Source organism: Cheilinus undulatus, linkage group 2, assembly GCF_018320785.1.
Source record: "Cheilinus undulatus linkage group 2, ASM1832078v1, whole genome shotgun sequence".
Taxonomy (NCBI): Eukaryota; Metazoa; Chordata; class Actinopteri; order Labriformes; family Labridae; genus Cheilinus; species Cheilinus undulatus.
This window is the reverse complement of record NC_054866.1, coordinates 28270046-28292474: the sequence shown is the minus strand read 5'-3', so window position 1 is coordinate 28292474 and position 22429 is coordinate 28270046. Positions and strand designations below refer to the sequence as shown.

At 38.1% G+C, this 22429-nt stretch overlaps 2 protein-coding genes across 2 annotated transcripts in view; one reads left to right on the top strand and one right to left on the bottom strand.

Moving 5' to 3' along the window:
• tlcd2 (TLC domain containing 2) overlaps positions 1-9288 on the bottom strand; it is a 43125-nt gene extending 33837 nt beyond the window's left edge. The window contains exons 1-3 of the mRNA XM_041811703.1: positions 8713-9288; positions 7933-8015; positions 3315-3397 (exon numbers count right to left, since the gene is read on the bottom strand). Coding sequence (XP_041667637.1) covers positions 3315-3397; positions 7933-8015; positions 8713-8891 — 345 coding nt within the window. The 5' untranslated portion in view covers positions 8892-9288. The remainder of the gene's footprint in view (positions 1-3314; positions 3398-7932; positions 8016-8712) is intronic.
• Positions 9289-11920: 2632 nt separating this feature from the next.
• Positions 11921-20856, top strand: aifm4 (apoptosis inducing factor mitochondria associated 4). Its single transcript, XM_041811443.1, has 19 exons — positions 11921-12021; positions 12932-13016; positions 13113-13222; positions 13316-13425; positions 14999-15043; positions 15135-15216; positions 15522-15634; positions 15741-15827; positions 15915-16006; positions 16145-16275; positions 16425-16540; positions 16849-16920; positions 17477-17540; positions 18061-18137; positions 18369-18486; positions 18580-18678; positions 18773-18848; positions 18937-19041; positions 20718-20856. Exons 2-19 carry the CDS (start codon positions 12934-12936, stop codon positions 20737-20739), a joined length of 1602 nt encoding a protein of 533 aa, XP_041667377.1. The 5' UTR covers positions 11921-12021; positions 12932-12933; the 3' UTR covers positions 20740-20856.
• Positions 20857-22429: the final 1573 nt, after the last annotated feature.

Genomic DNA, 22429 nt, shown 5'->3' with positions numbered 1-22429 from the left:
AGTCTATAAATGCTGTCTGAAAAGAAATAAAAACAAAGTGTCAAAGAAAAAAGCCAGATAGGGACAGGACTGCTAGATAGCCAAAGGAGGATGGCTACCCATAAAAGATTATAAAATCCAGGGTAAATAACTTACAGGAAAAAAAAGGATGACTGTATTGATGATGGTGTAAGAGAAACAAAGAAAAGAGTTCTCCTGCTGAGAGACACAGAGAGCAACTTGAATGAGCGAGAAGTCTCGTTCCTCCCACACTCTAGTGACAATCTGAGGCCAGCTGGCCCGGCAAAAGCGTCCATTCACTCTGTTTCCAGGAAGTAAAGAAAAAAATACACAAGACTTTTTTTTGGGGGGGGGGATGGGGGGGGGATGGACGAGGACACAGCTATCAACTGTCAAACTCTGGGAGGCTTTTGCCTTAACAACAAAGGGTGGTGTTGGAGCCAGTTCCCACAATTAATCCTAAATGACTCCTAAGTCTGCCAGCACTAAAACAGATTCTCACCTGGACTGGTGGGAAACAATTCAGTCAAGATGTCACAGGATAGCACAACCATCAACACTTCAACACCTGAGCTCATTCCAAGGCAATTTTGCAGTCCATCAGCAATTATCTATCATTGTCTGATAGATAGTGTATGCCTTTGGGAACAGACATGAATTTCTCTGCAATTATAGCAAAGCTAGAGGTGAATGTTGAACAACCTCCAGTCAAAACTTGTATATCTTCACCATGAATGCAATCAATTTTTGGTTCATAACATCACAAAGTAGCGCCCATTCAACGTGCTAATGAAGTTAGCCTGAAAGAAAGCACTCTGCACTAATAAAGACAGCCACTTAAGAAACACATTATTTGGAGCAAAGACATGGCAATCAGTATAATAAGCACCAACAAAAATCGACAAAAATCAATATGACATGTTTTTTTCCTCTTTTTTTCTGTTTGACCCGTATCCTGTCTGATATCACTGAGGAGATCAGGCTTATGACCTACACAGCTTTTGGCTTCATTCCCAGGTGGCTGTTACTCTGTCCATCTTCATATACAGTTTATGAATGTTCGATCTTTTTTAGTGGTTATGTCATGTTTATTGAGAGTAGCTGCCACATCTTATCATCCAACGATAGGATGACCAGTACAAATGTGGGCTGGCTGATAAAACTTTGGCCAGTTATGACACATTTTCAGTCTCCGTGAAAGTCTGTCTGTGTCTAACATATACTAAAAAGGGGGTTGCATTAAAAATTTAAAGTTGTTGTGTCAGGAAAACATAAAATATCTAAGGTTTCAGGTGACGTCCTACCCCATAGAACTGCCCCCTGGCAGATAGGAACACTTAAGAAAAGTTGATAGTAACTATGGGTTTTTTCTAAATGAAGGAAAGTCCTTGTTCAACTGGCTGGCTAACTAATGAGGAGACAAGCCCAGGTTTCACTTCTACAGAGTGCCATCAAAGAAAGAAAACCCATACAGGAACAAATAGTGGATTAATGCTGATGATGCTTTCTTTAGGGATGTATGTTAACATCACTGAATCAAAGTTCTTGCTCTGAATTTTCTGATTTTAATGATTGAAATAGTGTCCCAGGTACTTTATAGTGGACCACAGTCAGAGGAAAGGAAACTGGCATTCAAGAGGGAGCTGGATACAGTGGCTCACATTAAAGAGCTGTTAAATAGCACAGGCTCGTTTGTGAATGGCACATCTTTACTTGGTCCCTTACCCTACAAGGTTTATTTGGTTCAAATAAATCATGTTTAATTATGTTTGTGACAAAGTGAGGATTTTGTCTTTTACAGGGGCTCAGCTAGCCCCTTGGCTTAGTACTAGAATCGTGAATTTAAAAAATCACGTTTTTATAAGGAGTAGGGATCATATTTAACGAATGTAGAAATTTTCTGATGACAAAAGCAGTATAGAGGTCCATTTATAGCTGAAAAGTACAAACTTTCCTTCAATTCCCATTCATTATGAAAGGATGTCCCCAAATGGACATTCCAGATCACCTGATTGCAAACAACCTAGTATTAACTACAACAAACAGTCAGATTCAAGATTGTGAGGATAACTCCTTATGGTAATCATGGTAAACAGTGGATTTTTTTAAATGTTTTTTTTTTTCCTTCTGTTGTACTGTAAAAGCATGCAAGATGCAAAAACTCAAGAAGGCAGAGTCCATGGAGGGGAACCTACCCTATGTAAGTTAAGAAAAAATAAAATTTTATTTTATGATATTTTTATATATTAGACACCAATTTAGTTAGACATATTTATTTATATTATATTCCATTCCTACAAAGTTTGGTCCCCTAATGGCTATAGGCTAAGTATTATACACTGCACCTTTAAAGAGCTGTAGAACAAAATGCTCTGTTTACTTCCAGGCCTCCGCCTGACCTCGTAACTGAAAGCTTTGACAATACATAAACTGCCAAGATGTTACTTAAAAGAAAATATTCATTAGGACAGAAGAGTCCATATGACATAGAAACTATTTTTACATTTATACACCATTACTGTGCATTTATATATTAATTATATAGGTATTATAGCACATATATTTTATTTGGATCTGTGAATAAAAGGTTTGAATGCAGTTTAATTTTGTGTTAATGCAGCAGAATCTAGTCTCAACAACCTAATTTCTTAATTACATAATAAAATATTTCCTTAAAGTTGTAAACATGTGCAACGTACCACCCATATGAATCATAAACAGCTTTCATAAGCCGACCAAGAAACTACAATATCAAGAGCAGCACTTGGCAACAGATAGCGATACACATCATAAACATGCTCCTGGATGTAGGTCACACAGCCAAGAGAGAAAATATTCAATATGGCAGTAGTTCCCACTTCAGCTCATTTTATGTATTATAGGATTAACTGATCCAACCTGCTGAAACATCTGGAAAAATCTGCCTTTAGATCAACCTGCTGAGCTTCAACCTGTAATAAAGATGGCCGTCTCTGATGGGATTCTCCAGAGACATTGCTGTGGTTACATGGATTGTAATAGACTGACGGACGGCCAGGTGGAGTTCAACTTTCTCAAGGCATGAAAACAGGTTGAATGCTTTTTTTGGGTGTGTGGAGGGGGGTGGGGGTGGGCGTCACTGTGGAATGATTGCCTCTTTGTTCCTCCCTGACTTGTTTTTTGTCACTCGACAAGAAAGACGGGTATTTGTCTTTGCAGTGCCTCTGCTTCTGACAGGTGTGTTTGGGTGCAGGATTTGACAACCTCTCAGTTACAGTGAAGGTAAAACATCTTTGGAGAGCTGTTTGGGGTCAATAATCTTTGTAAAAACCTACCACCAAGTGATGAAAGAGAAGCTCCCAGGACTGACTCAGCTTCTGGTTGAGCACCATGTCAAAGAAATCATAGATGAAATAACCTGTGGAGATAGAAGGACAGCGTTTAGCTAATGTTATACTCATCTTAATTATTCATTAATCAACCAAATCACGCCACATCCTTTTGACAAGAGAAGCCTCAAGCGTATTGAGCGTGTTGGGGGGGGGGCTGCTTCCATGGTGACAGCGACGGCAACCAAGTTGTGTCTTGGAGAGGGGCTATTCATATCCACCAACCCCAACCCTTCCCCTCCACCACCAGCTGTATCCATGGTGACAGCTATTACGAATGCTGGAAAAATAATGAAGTGTTGAGGACGGGGGACCAAGGAGCGCTCTGTGAGACTGGAATTAACCTCATTATGCAAGAAATCTAACACCATGACCTTTTTGATGATGAGAAGATAGGTTTGAGTTGACAAAAAATAAATGGACTCCATGGAAGCCAGTGAATAATTTACCCTTAAAAGAGCTCCATAAAGGAAAACTGGTTTGTGTGTATTATTTGATCCATAATAGTTATTCCAAAACAGCACCAGGCAGAGAAACTCTAGTAGTCTTTTTAACAACAGCACTTTTTTTGTTAACAGGTTGCGTTCGAGTCATCCTTTTCCTTGAAAAGCCAACTATCAACCTGACTTGTTGAATTAAAGTGATAAACGAGATTCTCTTATCTTGCCTTGTTTGTACAACTTTCACTATCCTGTCCTTTACACGAATATTACCCTGTTTCCAGTAACAGTAAAATCCATCACTGAATGTGAATCCCACCAATGTTGGTCTGATGACAATGCTTAACCCATCCTCAGTATATATGATGATCTCTACAGTGAAAAAAGAGTAAAACTTAGTTTACATTGGTTGACAAAAAATACTTCAAATAGGGAAAAAACAGTTTTTCTTTAAATCATCCAAAGTAATATATCTATTTTTTCTTTGTATTTGGGATGCTGTAGAGTGAGATTTATTGGGTGTTCACATGATGAAAGGGAAATTCCTGTCTTACAAACCTGTTTGTCAGACAAGGTTGATGAACGCCACCAACACATCTCTGTTCAAATAACCTAGTTATGTATGAGAAACTGGATTAAAGGGGACATATTATGCAAAAATCACTTTTTCAGGTTTTTCTAACAAAAATATGTGTCCCTGGCTTGTCCACAATCCCCTCAAGTACCGGAAAAATCCATTCCCTCTCCCCCTCTCTTTCTGCACCTTTCAGAAAATGTGTGCTGAAACAAGCTGTTTTCAGATTTTAACCCTAGTGACCTCACATGGGGAGTAAGCACCTGCCCCCACGTTTGGTTGGCCCTCCCTCACTCGGAGGAAAGTTTCCCCCTCCTCTAATGACCCACTCAGCTACCAGCTGAGATGCTGGATAGCTAAGTGGGTTATCCTGCTGACTATGGTCAGGGAGATTGATGGTTCAAATCCCAGTCAGGTCCTTAACGTTGGATAAAAGTGTCTATGAAGGGCTGAAACAAGGGAATTTTTAGATATGCTGGAGTGTTTTTTCAGCAACAAACTTCACGGGCATGTTTTGGGGACCTCTGAGACTGATGTAAACTTGTCTTAGAAAGGTAAAATATGTCCCCCTTTAAGACAACTGGATAAGTCTTCCAAGCCACTGCAGTAAACATCTTACTACAGGTGCTATGTGTTTCTGCAGTGTGTGCAAACTTGACCTGCAGAGACATGGTGGGGATAACTTTACATAATGTTTAAAAATGTAGACATGGAGAATCTTTTACTATTTCAGCCTTTTAGAGGTAGTGTATGATTCAATTTCTGGGTGAAACATCGTACATAGAGAGAAAAACAGAGTCATCATGTAAAGCAACCTAGAAAATAGAGTGCTGAGTATTTGAAGCACATGAAACATGCTTCTCCAAACAATTATTGTGGCAGTTCTCCATTAGGCATAGCACTAAGCATTGCTAAAGTTTCCATTCATCAGTGTGAGATTCATTTATGGTGTTTCATGATGCCTGAATGTACAAAGCTCCTCCTTGCACTTCCTGTGGCCTCACAATCACACCACTTTCCAGTGGGATGGTTTGGAAAAAGCGCTCCACTTGTTTTTTGTGAGGATGACTCCCTTTTCTCTGTCCCCTGGCATCTGCTTTGGATGGCTGCATAAATTGACTGACTTTTTGCGTAGTTGCTGTCTTGGTGATGTCACGTGACTGTACGGGGTTACGCCCGGTGCCTGGGACTGATAATAATGCCCCCCATTGATCTTCACATACCGACACTGCTCCTTTGCTTTGCCAGCTTCCAGGGCTGGGCTTCCTGAAAGAATGTCAAACATCCCGGGAATCCTCAGGGAGTACTTGTTGCCCAGCACAGACCCAATAAATGTGTGTATTTAAGACGGACTAGTTGCCCCGTAATAGTTTGAGGGATTAATAATAAAAAGAAAAAACATGGTGAGCTTCTATTTTGAGAATGTGGGGTAACAGAACTGAGAAAAAAAACATCATACAATTAAGAAAAATCTAACTTACTCAAAACTCTAATTTGGTTGAGGGAGAGAAAATAATGATTTCTTGGTAGCCTACATTATGAACTCCCAGTAGAAGTTAATTAACCGAGAACAAGAGTGTCATGATAACTGAATGACTACAGCACATGTTGATGTGCCACATAGTTGAACGTTTCACCAGTAGGGATACCTTGCAATACAAGCAAAAACTGAAACAAATACGGAGATTTTGAATCAATTTGATAAAAATTAATTTTGCTATGCTCTGTTAACCAGTAAGGGTGCTGTCTGCTTATGGTTTCTCTTGTTTGACGCCAGTAGTTAAAGAAGAGAGGTTTACAGACATGGTAAAGGCAAGTGACAAATTTTAAGTTTGGACATTTTGACAATACATCCTTAAAATAAAAAAGTATTATTACCTGAATGTGCAGGAAAAATAAGCAGATAGAATATTTGCAACCCCACAGCTTTTAAATCAAATATTTAATTTATAAGTTGACTTCTTCATTAGAATAAGAAAATTGCTAAAGACTTGTGATCAGATGTAACTTTCAGCCCAACAATGATACACGATATTGACAAATGTATTTGGCTGCCTGACCATTACACCAACAGGAAGTTTATGACATTGTATACTTTAACATGGAGTTGGTCCCCCTTTTGCAACTAGTGTTTCTGTGGGAATTTATGCCCATTCATTTTGTAGTGCATTTATGAGGTCAGGCACTGTTCTAAAAACAGGTCAAAATCAAAGTTTTTACTACACTTAAAACTTTGTGCCATGTTTGGATGTCGAGGTCGGGGTGCTTTGTGCAATACCGAGTTCACAAGTTGTAAATTCGACTTGGAGAGATGTTCTATTTGCCACTTCCGGTCAGAAGTCGGAAAAACAAGTTGGAATACATGTTACGATGACAAATGGAGCGCAGCATAAGACTGTCCTTCACTGGAGATAAGGGGCCTAGCCCAAACCCTGAAAAACAGCCCCATACCATTATCCCTCCTCCGCCAAACTTCACAGTTGGCACAATGCGGTCAAGCAGGTAACGTTCTACCAGCATCCGCCAAACCCAGACTCACCCATCTGGCTACCAAACAGAGAAGTGTGATTTGTCCCTCCACAGAACACATTTCTGCTGCTCCACAGTCTAGTGTCTGCATGCTTTACACTACTCTGTCTGATGCTTGGCATTGGACTTGTTGATGTGATGCTTGCACACAGCTGCTTGGCCATGGTAACGTATTCTATGAAGCTCCTTCCGCACAGTTTTTGTGCTTACATTAATGCCAGCAGAAGTTCTCAGTGAGGGAATCAGTGTTGGAGACTTTTTATTTGACCCCACTCTGTGATTTTAAAGTCTTTTGCTTTGTGACTGAGTTTCTGTTGTTCCTGAAAACTTCCACTGTCTAGTAATATCACTTACAGTTGGCTGTAGAATTTCCAGCAAGGATCAAATTTTACAGTCTTATTGCAAAATTGGCGTCATATCACAGTATTACATTTGAAGTCACTGAGTTCTTCAGAACAACCCACCTTGTATCACAAATGTTTGCAAATGGAGACTGCATGACTAGGCGCTTGACTTTATCCAGCTGTGACAAGTCTGATTTAAACAACTGAGTTTAATAATTAACAGTTGTGGCCAAATACTTGTGGTCATGTAGTGTACATTATGTGAGTGCAGTGTGGCATTACAGCTCTCACAAGTTTTCTTGTCCTATTCCTGTTTTTCTGGTTTAAATTGGATAAAGTGGGGCAGATTTCACCAACTCTCAAACATTTAATTGACATATCAGTTGATGCAAAGCTATTAAAGGATCATTCAGCAATTTTTGACATTTTCATTGAAAACTGTAACTTATTCCACTGATTAGGTATAAACATCAGGATTATTTAAAAAAAAAATTCTCTAGACAAAAGAAATACTTGGCCTAAAACTGCCCTGACAGCATGAGTGTAAATGGGTGAGGTCAGGTTGGAACAGATAGTCTCACTCCCTTATGTATGAACACACTTTCCAAAACACCACCACACTCCCATTCAGACAAGAGCCAAATTAGAGATCCAGCAGGCTGGGAGATGCTACTCACCGATTGAAAAGGACACCAAAGCATGAGAAACAACAGAGAAGGTTTCTATCAAATCCTCTGCCATCTCTGGGTGATGGAAAAAGCTGAAAAATAAAAACACATGATCAGAAAACACTCTTAGAGATGAAAAAACCCTCATTGGTATTCTTTTGTTTATTGACTTTAGGAAACTTCAAGCTCCTGTAAGGAATTTTAGGTTTGTGTCGAATTTATTGTCACATGTGAACATAGCAGTAGCTCTTATTCTGAAGCTGGTTTTATCTTTGGTTAAATGTTACTGTAGCTGCTGTTAAAAATCTGCTCTCTGGCTTTTGAAAGGGATGGTTCTGCAGCATACTTGTATTTACTTCAGCTGTAATCTTACCCACTGTGGAGGCTACAGTAAAACAGTACATAAAAATAATCATATGTTGATGGTCTTGAGTAGATAGGGATCCGTTCTTCCCCAGTCTGTTTCATAGCCAACTTAAAATCTTTACAGGAGCTTTAAACATAAATGTGAATTACTGGTTGTTGGTGGATATAAAACTACATCATTTAAACTTAAATTTACGATGTGATGAATGTTGATAATGTAAAGAAAAGCAACAAAGTCAGAACACTGTTAAAGTAAAATGGTAATTAAAATACCAAATACATTTCATGACTTTTTGAATAAACCGCGCCAAAGTCAGCGTCCATTTATGAAACCACGTTCAGCACTTTTCAACAAATCATTCCCCATCCACACGTTTGTATTAAAATGTGGGTTTCTAGCTGACTTAGAGTTGGTAATCTTACCAAAGCACTGCCCATATCGCAGTGATCAGACTGTGCACAAACGAGGTGGCAATATTTCTCCATTTCCACGCGTTTCTGCAGGCGGATTCAGGCATGGGGAGCCTCCCGACCCCTGTGTTGACCAGTCTGAAAAATCCGACGGAGCCTCCGGTGGTTAAAATCACTGAACTCAACTCCATGGCTGAACTATTGTTTAGTAGGCAATTAATTTCTCAGACCACGGTGGTCCCCAATATGAGAGGAAAAAACGCAGCCGATACGACGGTGGCCCGACAAACACTCAGGCGACTCCGAGCTCCTGGTTAGCGACGACCGAGACTATCACGTTAACATACCGGAGGATTCACAGTCACTGCTGCTCACTCGGCATTCACAGGATTGTGAAAGGCGAGAAAAGGCGTGTTCGCCTCTATCTAAAGATTTCCACTGACACGGGTTCAGTGTTTATGAGGTTTCTCTCCTGAGCAGAAGAAGGTTATGTGACCACGGGTAAGAGATATAGCAGTGTTATATGGTCTGACTTTTGAAGCCCCGTTTCCAGTTGTGAAACCGTCCTGTTGTAAAATCATCCCTCCCTTGTGTAACTTTTTGACATCAACAGAAACCAAACAACGGCGTCTCCCCGCCCTACTATAAAAGGGGCGTGTCCACGAGCACGTTTCATGTGTTATGTTGCGTTCAGGTATTGAAGGAAATGCTAAATTGAAAAACTAAAGACAGGGCACACTAAATTAATGAGAGACGGAGTATTAAGGAATATTTATTTTATGTAAAATTTTACCTCATTACAAACATGTGCTGGATATCGTTTTTAACTACATTTGACATTTAAAAGCAGCTGTCAGTTAAACCTGATCAAGAGAGAATTGATGCTTTTAATTAGTAGTGTCAGTTGATTTAAAAATAATTTAAAAAATAAACTTTGTTATTAAATAATCACAATTTATAGCGTATTTCAGTAATTAAGAAAGATTGCATGGCTGGTAGATTTAAAGAAAATCGTAACAAAATAACCATGCTTCAGATTGGCATCAGAACTTTCTACTAGCAATTCAAACAGAAGTCAAGACCAAGGACAGAAAGTCAGTTTACTAGCAAATCAAGAATGGTTTTAAACTGTAGAGACAAACATTGTTTCCATAAAACTATAAAAATTAAGGACACAGAGAGCTTTCACATGTGTTACAGCCAAAATTACAAAGCTACTTTAGCCCTTTTGTTCTCAGTTGGTGGTTCAAGAACCAAAAGTGGGTCATGAAGCCATTTTGGAAAAAATATATACGTAGCAAATAGTCTATGGTGTGCTTTTATTTTGAAGGATAGGTCCGAGTCTCTTTGTTCCATCAAATCTTTTGATTTATCTCAGGTCCATTACGTTTTTTTTTTTGGATAAGATTAAAAAATGTCAGAAATTTGGGTCATGATTTGTTGTTGGGGAGAGATTGGTGGGTCCTGACACTTGATCAGTTGTGAACCACTGCTTTAGCAAGTTGTGTGATGGCCCCAGAGTACAATTAATAAGCATACATTTCTTAAGCACACATTAACTCCGAGGAACAGTTAGTTGAAATTAATAAAAAATCTTACAGCATTACTTTTAATATGGTTGAATGGTTTGCTTTATCATGGAGGCTCTAAGTAGACATGCATCCCTAGCAATTTTTTTGTTGGTTTTCCTGTGATAACCTCTTAATTTCAGCAGGGTTTGTGTGTGTGTGTTTTATTATCAGTTATCATTTTTATCATAATGATGATGATGATGATGATGATGATTGTTTTTTGTTTTGTTTTTTTTTTCTTTACATTTTATTTTTTTAGAATGATGGTTTCTAAAAAGAGATGAATAATATCGCAGATGATGGTACCCCAACTGAGGAAAATATTAGACAGTATTTATCATTTAGTTATTCTTCCACTGGTAAAAAAAAAATGATTGAGTTTTGTAACAGTACAGTTAAAACAGCCGTGTGTTCTTTTGAGGATTTTTTCTCTGGAAGAAGAAAAGTAAATTGTCTAGTGTACCTGATGAATACTCTATTTTTCCCTTGAAAAGCAACTTCAGAAATGATAAGTGGCAATTACTGGGGCTGTCATGAAAAAGTGATTGATAGCTTTTAAAGAGAGACAACCTGACATATCTGTTGAAAATCAAAATAAGATTTCTACCCTCCCTCTTTATTGAATAACATTTGATACTTATGAACAGCTAAAGAAACAAACCTGTATCAGATAATATCTTCAAAGAGATTGGCTTTGACTTTAGAGCTAAACTTGGGTCGATTTAGAGTTCAATGCGCGTCTAAAAATACTTTTGTCACTAAAATTTATTTTGTTTTCCCCCCCCCAGAAACAGTGTTTAACCAATCAGTTTCCCAAATTAACAGGTGAATCAGTGTGCAATGTATGCGGAAACTCCTATAAATAACTAGAAAGCAATCCATGACGAACAAAAATTCGAATTACGAAGAGTACTCGAAGGCAACATGATGTTTATCCATTCTCATTCGTTCACAAAACACCGTGGTGTTGTGGGAGTAGTAGTTTACTGAAGCTAAAAATAGAAAATATTAAAGGCTTGGCATCGTGCTTTGAAGCGCCCAGATACAGTCCATAATATACTAGTAGATCATTGTAATATATGCAGTGAGCCTTAAACCAGCTTGTGTCTCTTTTACACCGACAGTGAGAGACATAAAAAACACTTGGAGCCTGGCAAAATGGATGTTTGCTATAATATTTGTTCCAACAGCACCATCTACTGGTCAAGAGCCGTGCAGCACTGCATCGTTCACCAAAATATATACCGTGTTTATCAGTTTTAGTTCACAGAAATGTTTGGTAAAGTATGGATGGAAAATGTGGCCCCGTTTATTTCATCATATCAGGAATTATTAAAATTTAATTGCACGAGAAAAACGGAAAGTCAACTGAATTGATTTGGATTGAAATGTAACCTTCATTGATGAACAATCCATGGAATTTGGCAATAAATTAATTGGCTTTCAAAAATAAAATAAAGAACAAAGAAAAATGTCTGTCATTCAAAACTGCTTGGCATGCTATGCTTAAGTTTCCCTTTCTTAATTAGTCTATCAGTTAATCTTCACGCCATCATCTCTTCCTTCCCCTCTCGGCACCGGTTGGTTTGGGAGGAGCTCGTGAGAAACCCCGGGCGTTTATTGGCTGTCACGTGGGCAGCTCTCCGGCTCTGGTTTTCATGAACGACCCACGTTTATTTTGCCTCTGTGGACAGCTCTCTCCAGGCGACATATGCATCAGTTCTGGCCATCGCTCGTTCGAAGAAAACAAGTGAGTTCAGCTACATTGAAATAGATCTAATTTTTTGGTCGGTTTACTATAAAGCGGACGGCGTAGCTCGACCACTTCTAAGATTTCTGTGTTGTATTTTGATAGCGAATAAACAGCCACCACAAGAAGATCTGTAATTTCAGCTTAATCTATTTATCGTGCAGTTCACCGTAGACAATGTACAGCGGGTGCAGATCCGATATGTGCACAGTCATGCTTGTTTGCATTTTAGGTGCAAGCCTTGCATTGTTGGGCTATACTGCTGATTGCTACATCTATTGTCTTATAAAGGGTGTGTTATAGGTCAGAAGCACAAAACATGTTTTGCAGCTCTCAGCAAATCCTTGAAGAGCTTATTAAACATCACACCCACTACCTCAGCATTTAGCCATAAATTTGGTTGTCAAAAATGCCTTAAAGTCGACATCTTTTCGATATCACACGTCTAAAAGGATACCAGATTCAATCTCAAATGACCCATCTATCTAGAAAGACATTGGCATAAAAACGAGTTCACTGAATCTCTCAAAAATCTGAACAAATTAAGATAGAAGTTTGAAGTTTGCCTCCAGTTTTGTTAATTAAACACTAGACAACCAGTATTTGGTTTTTGCAACCTTTATTTCCTCCCCATCTGTTTATGTGTTTTTGCCATGGTATTGATTCAGATATCAAAATGTTTGTTTTATCATCTCCAGGTTTAAAATTACATCATTGTGACAACCCTCTCATGTATCTCTATAGTTACTGGAGGGAAAAAGTACCTTCAGATTACACTGAACAAATAAAGCTCTGTAGCTCCTGCAACTGTCACCATGGATAACCTTGTTAACAAAGCAGTTAGTAATTCAAGCCAGTCCTCCTAGTGCTCATGTTTCTTAGTTTTCTTAATGAAGTCCTTGTGTTGCAGGGATGAATCAATGCCAAGAGCCAGGTGAAGGGCAGGAGTATGTGACTGAAATTGTATGTCAGGAGGCTGACCTTAAGGATGGGCAGTGAGTAAAAAATGCTTGTAATTTGTAAGAGTAATCCTTTTTGGAAGTTTTTTTCTTTCACTATCTATCTTCTTAACCTTTTTCTCTTTTTGAAAGGATGAAGGAAGTTACTGTTGCAGAGCAGAAGGTGTTGCTTGTCCTTACCCAGGGTCAGTACAGTGCTGTTGGAGGCCAGTGCTCTCATTACAATGGTCCTCTTGCCAAAGGTAAACCTCATTTTACTATTTAGTTTTAATGTCTATATAATAAGAAATGCTTCTGTCAGAGGTCTTTCAGTTTTGTTTCCTCTGATAATTCAGGTGCCTTGGTTGGTAACAGAGTGAGATGTCCCTTTCATGGCGCTTGCTTTAATATTAGAACTGGAGATATTGAAGAGTATCCAGGTTTGGACTCCCTGCCCATCTACAAGGTAAAACAAGTTTATAAGGGCCAACATTGACTTCTATTTTATTTGCTGCCTTTTTAACAGCAGTAATCTCTTGTCAGTTAACATACAAAAGAATAACTCAAAATCATACTGGCCACTGTGGGAGAGTGGAACTCATACAGGATCAAAAAAAAATCAGTGTCCTGGCAGTGAATATGAAGTTTCTGTTGTATTTATTTAGTTATTCTTACAACAACCAAATGAGCACCTCTGTTGTGTGTCTCTGGTTTTCTGCTTTCCTGGTTAAAAAAAGAAAAGAAAACTTCATCTTGCCTAGTTCCAACTCATTGTACCTAACTTCTAGGCATATCACCCAGTGCTAAAACTACAATTCCATTTAAATGAAAGCATAAATATACTGTAATATTCTACAGTAACCGCAGCAGTATCAACCCTTATGTCTTTCCCTTTAACAAAACATCAACAACTGAATGAGTAGACAACTAAATGTGAAATTATTAATTCAAACCAAACAATGAGGAGAGCCTTCAGTTTGTGCCCACATGTAAACATGAATTTGTACAGGCTGTTTACTTCAGTAACTGAAATTCTGTTTACTTCCTGTCAAAAAATTCCCTGGTTTGGTCACTAGGCTTAGTGCTTTGTCTTAACATGACCCTGGGTTTGCACCACCTTATGCTGTCATTAGCTTCTACATCTTTGCAAATTAAATACTGTGGCTTTTGAGCATCATCAGGACTAATGCAGGAAAATCCTAATTTTATAAACTATAACTATATATACTATAAATCTACCCATTAGCAAAGCAAATCATCTTTGTTTTCTGGTTTATGGTTTTGCCCCTCCCCTAAAGTCCCGTGATGCCCCCCAGGGGAGGCCCACCTCACATTTTGAAGACCACTGGCCTAGAGTGTTGAGACGTGCCCCATGTACGCAGGCGGCACAGGTTTGCACCCTGTCTATGGCCCTTTCCCAAACTCTCACCCCCTCCTCTATCATTAAAGGCACAAAAATCCCCCAGAATAATACTTAATGAAATAGTGCAATAATAGAAGAATACAATAATAAAGTAGAAGGAAATAATTAAGATAAGAAACACTAAAAGATCACACATGAAAATAAACTAGATAAGTGATAAGAAATTTCAATAATAACTGGATAATAAATCCAAGGATAGGATGATAATATGGGGTAATCCAAACAATAAAATAGGAAAAAAATGATTTATTATTAAAAAAATGGTCTTGAACAAAAAGAGGTTCAAAAAGGAAAGATCTTGAAAATAAACAAATATAAAAATTAATAATTACACTGTATTACCATGTAATTGATCCTAAACAATTAGGATTAATACAGACAGTCAGATTAGGTTCAAAGTATCAATACCACAAAGAGAAGTTTCATTTTCACTAAAAGAAAAGCTGCACTTAACTACAGTCTTTATAGATCCAAAACATGCTGTTGTTCAGTATACTTCCTCACTCACAGTATTTCCCATTTTTCTTGTAAAAGATGCAGACACTTAAAACTGGCTGTGCTATAAACTGTTTTCTCTAATTCTTGGCTAAAATCTTTGTCTTTTCTTTATTTCAAGGTCAAAGTTGAGGATGGGAATGTGTATGTTTCCATCAACAAAAACGTAAGGGAGCAGTTTAAATCGAAAAAATTAAAATGATGTAATTTTTTGGAAAAGTTTTTAAAAGAAGTTCCTCTCTGTTTGTTTCCCTCAGACTCTGAAGTTAACGAGGCGAGTTAAGGCGATGTGCAGTAAGGCGCCAGACAGCAAACACACTGTCTTGGTGATAGGAGGAGGTAAAAACTAGATGGAAAAATACAGGAGGGCTCCTTTCAAAGATTTGATTTTTTTCTTTATTTGAAACCAGCTGTCAGGTTGAAGGCAGAGCACTGTTTTTGATATAGTATTGTGCAAATGGATTTGAAATATTGAAAACAGTAATAAGGACTTCAGGTGGAAATGCACATCCCTGCTAGTAGCATAAAGACAGAGGCCAAGATCTAGAAATTGTACAGCAGGACATAGGGTGGCTAAGTCTTATTCAGTTCTAAAAGTTTGTCTCTGAAAACAAAGACACAAATTAATTATTGCATTTTTTCAGGCCCTGCCTCGCTGGTTTGTGCTGAAACACTGCGGCAAAACTGCTACCAAGGTCGAATCATCATCATAACCAAAGACAACCTGACTCCTTTTGATAAACCCAAACTGAGTAAGGTAAGAAGTCAACCAGACTGGAAAGGTAACAATGGGATTTTTCTGCCTGAGTTGCTGACAGCCTGTTTCTAGATTGTTTTAAAGTTGATGTCTTTTACTCTCTCAGGCTATGAATGTAGACAGCGGCAGCATCCTTCTCCGGTCAAGTGACTTTTATCAGCAGTATGGGATCGAAGTGTTGACACAGAAGGAGGTCAGAAGCATATTTGTGGTTTATAAACTAATGAAACAAAGCTGTTTTTTATTTCTGTTATGCTAATAAGTGTGTTTTGTGCTGCAGGTGGTGTCTGTGAATCCAGCCAATAAGACCGTAAAGCTGAGTGACAGCACTTTACAGCATTATGACCAGCTGCTTATCTCCACTGGCTGCAGGTTAGTAGTCTCTGTCATGTGGGTGTCTTGAGACAGAGGAGATCGAAGGCAATGGAAATATTCATTAATAAATGACATGATTTACACTGTCTTTATTACCACAGCAGCTTTATGTAAAAGTTGTTATATTCTTCACAGAGCACGGCCGCTCAGCTGTCCTGGTTCAGAGCTGAAGGGGGTGAAGTTACTGGAGAATTACGAAGATGCCAAAGAGATTAACAGCTCCTGTTTGGGTCACAAAGCTGTCATTATAGGAGCCTCATTCATAGGTTAGATATTAACTTTTTTATTTATTTATTTCGTTTTTTACAACCATCTGTCTTTATATTTAGCTATGAAAATATTTGTCACAGCAAGATAAGGTTACCTGAACACACATTAAATCTTCCACACAGCTGAATTGTTTTCATTACAACAGGTATGGAGGTGGCATCCTTCTTATCAGACAAAGCTTCCAGCGTGACTGTGGTTGGCTCTAAAAGTTACCCGTATGAAAGCTCTCTGGGACCAGACATTGGCAAGATGTGTATGCAAGTAAGAGAAGTGATGAGATAACACTGCAGAAACTCAAATCCAAATATTTTCTAGTTAAATATATCTAAGTATATTTAACTGGTCTTTTTCTCCAATATATAAAATAAGGCCCTAATGGGCTCATGACCTATACTGCATCCCAGTCAGCAAATATTTTGGCATCAATCCCAGGCAGCTGCTCTGTCCATTTTCATGCTGTCTATGGTTGGAAATGAAGGCCTTTGACTTGTTTATGAGCAGAGCATGTGACCCCTTTGTTTAGTAATTATTACTTTTGATCAAATTCAACTACAGTTTCTCCTTTTTAGATGTTGGAGGAAAAAAATGTGAAGTTCTTTATGAATGATGAAGTTACTGAAATCAAAGGAGAAAATGGCAAGGTAAGTCTGCTGTTTCTCTTGTAGTTTTTTTGTCATTAGCAATAGACATTTTAACATTTCCTCTCATAAGCAGCACAAGCATTGATGAAAACATATAACAGTGACCCCATTGTATTCAAATGTCACATGAGCATCTGATAGTGAGCCAGCATGTAGAGTGCAAGGAGCCCGAAACTGAGGCAGCCAAGTGAAATTGAGCCTCAATTGTTGTATTGTTAAAACTCTTTTCTGCTAGGGCTGTGACAAAATATCTGTATGTGTTTTCACAGTGCATTTTGCTCTGCCATCACTAGGCCTTAAGATGTTTATTGACTCAGCTTGGGCATGATACAGACAAGGAGCACTTTGCCCCACCACTATGCCTTTGTGATGTTCATAAGGAAGGTGAAACATCACAGGGACATGAATATCATGGCTTAAAATAGCGCTGTGAATTAGCCCTCTAATGTAAAAGACTGATGTCATTTAACCCTGAAATTTTGTTGTGCTTATAATGTGTATTCTTAAATGAATTATAACTGATTTATAGTTGAGTTAATTGATTAATCTTTTTCAGGTGAAGGGGGTGGTGCTGAAGAATGGTGCAGTCCTGGATGCAGATGTGGTGGTTGCTGGAATTGGTGATTGCATCTTTATATAAGACATTCCTATTTTAGTCCCACAAGGGGAAATTACAAACTTGTAGCAGCAAGAATGGTGTAAACAAAGCACACAATTAGACACATGAAACAATAAATACAGGAAGATTTAATATATCAGAATTATGAGACAAACATTAAACACACTTGTTTTTCTATACAGTGTTGTGAAGTATTTGCCCTCTTCTTGAGTTCTTGGTTTTTTTTTTTGCATATTTGCCACACTGAAGTGTTTCAGATTGTCAGACAAATTAGATAGATACTAGACAGAGTGATGTGACTCATTGCCAGTCATTGCAACCAGTTATTAGGATTAGGGGGCAATTACTTTTTCACATAGGACCAGGTATGTTTCCATGGTGTTTGTCCCTTAACAAATGAAACCATTAGTTAAAAACTGCTTTTTGTATTTCCTCTGATTATCTTTGAATAATAATATTTGTGTGATCATCTTTTCTGTGCAACTCTGCAAAAATCCAATGCAGTAATCTCTGTTTGTCAGGTGTAATCCCTAATACAGATTTCCTAACTGGGAGCACGCTGGAGGTGGATTCAAGGAAAGCTTTGATAGTTGACAAGGTAACACACAGCCAACAGAGAAAAAAGTGTACAGCTGAACCTTCATATTGACAGAGCTAATGAAATGGCTTTACAGCTTTGTCTTGTTTGTTGTTTGATATTCAAACATGGATGTTATATATTATTTGAGTCTTTGAGTTTATTGTGTCCATATGAACAAATTGAACAGCTGTGCACACATTTGTTTGTTAGCATAGTGCTGACTCAGTTAACTCTTGTCTTTTCAAACAGTTCATGAGGACAAATCTTCCAGATATTTTTGGTGCTGGAGATGTGACTTCTTTCCCTCTGACTATTCGTGGGGATCAAAGGGTCAACATCGGTCACTGGCAAATGTCGCAAGCTCAGGGTAACTGCTTCGACAACATTATGAGAGAAATTAAATAAAAGCCTTGTTCTAAGTCCATTTTGATTTATCTTTACACTTGTTCATGTTTCCTAGGAAGAGTTGCAGCTTTAAACATGCTCAATAAGCCAACCAAAATCGAGTCTGTCCCCTTTTTCTGGACTGTGCTGCTTGGGAAGAGTATCAGATATGCTGGTAGAGTACTAAAAGGAAAATGCCACTGTATTATGAATATTTAAACTCGTTCTTTACCAAGTCTCATTTCTCTGTTTTCATTTCCTCTTTTTAGGCTATGGAGAAGGATACACAGAAATAGTATTTAAAGGCAAAGTGGAAGAAAGAAAATTCCTGGCGTATTACATAAAGTAAACATCAGTAAAGATACTCCTCATACAGCTGAATATGAATGAGTAATATATGTGCATGACTTATTTATTTCTCTTTTAATAACAGAGATGAGGTGGTGGTAGCTGCTTCCAGCCTGATGTTTGATCCTGCTGTGTCTCGTATTGCAGAGATGATGGCTGCTGGACAGATTATAACAAAGACTCAGGCTCAGTGAGTGCCATTTACGTCCAAACAAACTAGACAGAATAACCTCTATGCACATTTAAGCTTCTTTGAGGAGCTTTAATTTTTCTGTCTGTCCATCTGCCCCTGCCTGTAAAGTTGTATGACTTCTGATCAGTGTCCTGTAGGTGCTTAAGTAAAGTTCAGAGACATAAAGTCTCATCCTATTTTCTAAGATATGATATGTTCTCTAAGTATTTTCTGTGAGAGGTGTGAAAAAAAGGCACTTTAGTTAGCAAACAGTTCAGTAGCATCCTACCCCACTGCAGCAATTTCAGCCATTAGAAATGACTGTAAAGACGTAATGAAACGAATTAAATTAATTACTGCATAGCCTCTTAAGATGAACCATCTTGTTTTAGAGGGGTCCAACACAAAGCACATAATACAATAAACCATAATGTACTCAAATCACTTTTGTGGATCATATACAGGCATAAGTAGTAAATTCAGTCCTGTTCTGCTCAATAAAATTTGAAAACATGACAAATTCCTAATTTTTCATATTGGTCAGATCATGGCAAAAAGAGGAAAATGTTTTTTCTTAACATGTCTTGACTTAATATGCAAAGTTCCTTGTGACTCTGAAACTTTGGTAACTTTTCTGGCCATGTGGGGGCAGTAGAGACAAGCTGTTAAGCAAGCACTGAGTGAAGTTCTACAACTATTAACCCATGCTCACATCCAGCAGCTAAAACATATGCAGTGCCATTTATTTGAAGTTTTTGTCCAATGGACAAGTTAAAATTCTAATCCTCTTCCCATGTAGCTTTTTTTTTTTTTTTTACTGATGTCAACTCCTGTACATAATCAGTGCTCTTCTAAGATGCACCATCTTTACCAGTTTGTTCCCAACTTCAGCAGTCCACCATTAAGTAAGATGCAGGTATGGGAAAGAAAAATTTTAAGACAGTGTCTTTGAGAAAAAAATACTTTTTGCTTGGGAAAAAATTGATGGATCACTGAAACAAGACAATGTTCTGAAAGACATAAAAAAAAGCTCAACAGAGCGATGTCAACAGGGATGATCGTCCTCTGCAGGTTTTACTCTATGAGACGACATATCTAAAGCTCCTGTGAGGCTCCTGAGTTTTAACTGGTTATGATATGCCTGAAAATAGTACTGCTACATATGTGTGCTTGCCACACTCAGTTTTTTTTATATATAAAAAAAATCCTTTACACATGTACATACAAGATCATCACAGCTTTGTTTACAGAGGACCAAAAATAAATACAAGAGTTTATTTATCTTCTGTAATAAACCCTTTTTTAAACAAGAGACAATATCTCAGTATTTTTTTATGCACAGTTAAACCGAGCTACAGATATAGCTCAGTTAGGTGGATTTACTTGACTACTGTCTGTGTCCCAGTTTACACACAGTACATAGATTTATTGACCGAGGCATGTCCACCACTGCTACAGCAGGAGACAGTATGCCCTCTTTTATCTACTCTTGATCAAAGGATCTTAGAATAACTTATTTTATTGATGTTGTGTACTCATGATAGAGACTAGTGTTACCGGTATGTTGAAGATAAACCGGCACCAAAAGCAAAGCTGACAGTCTTAAAGTCATATAAACAATAAACAGGGATGTAAATAGTGGTTTGAGGTTGAGGTTTTACTCATTGGTGATTGTTTTCTTTCTCACTGTTTAGATCTGATGAACTGCAGATGTAACCTGAGACACGCTGTATCCAGAATAACACCACTCAGGATACTGCCATTCTTTTCTCTCGCCATCTAATGCTGACAAATTGGATTGCGTCCCTCACTGCCTGAAGGTGCCTGAAAGCCAATCAGAGCTCTTTTAGCACAATTGATTTTACTCTTTGTGCTCTCACCGAATGTCCTGTGTAATTCACATGCAAGAAGACTAGCAGCAGACTCACCTGTCACAATCTGGACTTTCTATATGGCATAATACCATATCGAGAAATTTTAGTTGTATGTGTAGTACTGTCATTTTCTTACTATTTTATCTACTGACATTCCAAACACAGTCACTACACATCCACCAAACTGTATTTATGAGCAACTTATTTCAAACTATTAATACTAAGGTCAACTATTAACAACAGAATTGCAGCCAGTTATTTAGTGTACAACTTAAAGCTGACTGTGAAACTGTTAAACTCAGATTTATGTTATATGCTTTAGTGACTTGCCTTTAATTTTACATTTTGTTTTTAAAGTCTGAATGTGTTGTTGTGCTGTACTAATGCTCAGGTATTGGACCAATCCTTCAGACTTTTCAGTAAATGCTTCTTTATTCCATTCAGAAGGAAACTGCACCATAAGTGACATGACTGGTTATTTCTGTATGGGTACAGTATTTGTAATGCCTAAACTGCTACCATAGAGTCAGTGTCGGACAGGGTGATTTAGTAGCATTAATTTTTCTACCACAAAGATTCTCAATTATGGACATGTTTGAAGGTTTGAATACAGCATGAGTATTTTTTTGTTTAAATAAACTACCTGCAAACTGGAAGATAAACTTAAAGTAAATTAACTGTATGTGTAAGTTTAAATGTGCAGGATGACAGAATAATTGACCTTGCAATGCAGATGGATTGTCCAGATTCCAAGTCTTTCATCAGACAAATCCATCTTGCAAATCTTCAGTCTGAAACAATTGCACCAGGTCTGAAAACTGATCTGACCAATCAGCGTCAGGAAGACGAGGCTGTAGCTATGGGTGGGGTTTAGTTATACTGGAAGCTGATGGCAGTGGGAGCCACTCGTGTAGCGTAGTGTAGTGTAGTGTAGCAACAGTTTTATCAGAACTGGACTGTATTTTATTTTTAAAATTATGAGCAAGAACAGCACTGAAAGCTTTTCATGACAGAAAAGATGTTTTTGCTCTTCTCTTGACCTGCTTTAGCATGGTTTGCAATGGTTGCAAGCAGGTTTAGTTTTACTTTAAGATGGTATGTACAGTGGCTGCTAGTGTAGTGATAAGCTCAGATGTAGCTGTGGTATAGCGGCAGTTTTATCAGAACTGGGCCACATTTCTTTATTAAAACAAGAGCAAAGAGCCAGACTGAAATCTTCAATTGATGGAGAAGATTTCTTTTGCTCTTCTCCTGGTCAGCCAGAGTTTTATCTGAGCACATGCCAATCACCTCATTTTGTATTATCGCTCTGTTCTGCTCATGGTGTGTGACAGACACGTTTGTCCAATAGCCTTCTGAGAATTTTTTCGAAAGGCCTGCCCTTCCCAAGAAATTTGCTTGGTAGGTTTCCCAAGTGAATGTGAAATATGCAATGGATGTATGAAACAGTCTGTCTGGTATGTCAGGTTGCAGAATAATACAATTGAGCTCAAACACAGGCAATACAATTTTACTGTTATTGTTGTCTGATT

Excerpts from the sequence above, each read along its gene's own strand:
- aifm4 (XM_041811443.1), top strand. The coding sequence starts at position 12,934 with ATGAATCAATGCCAAGAGCCAGGTGAAGGGCAGGAGTATGTGACTGAA. Across the intron at positions 15,828-15,914 it reads AAGTGTTGACACAGAAGGAG|GTGGTGTCTGTGAATCCAGC; the intron begins GTCAGAAGCATA and ends TTTGTGCTGCAG. Across the intron at positions 16,541-16,848 it reads TTGGCAAGATGTGTATGCAA|ATGTTGGAGGAAAAAAATGT; the intron begins GTAAGAGAAGTG and ends TCTCCTTTTTAG.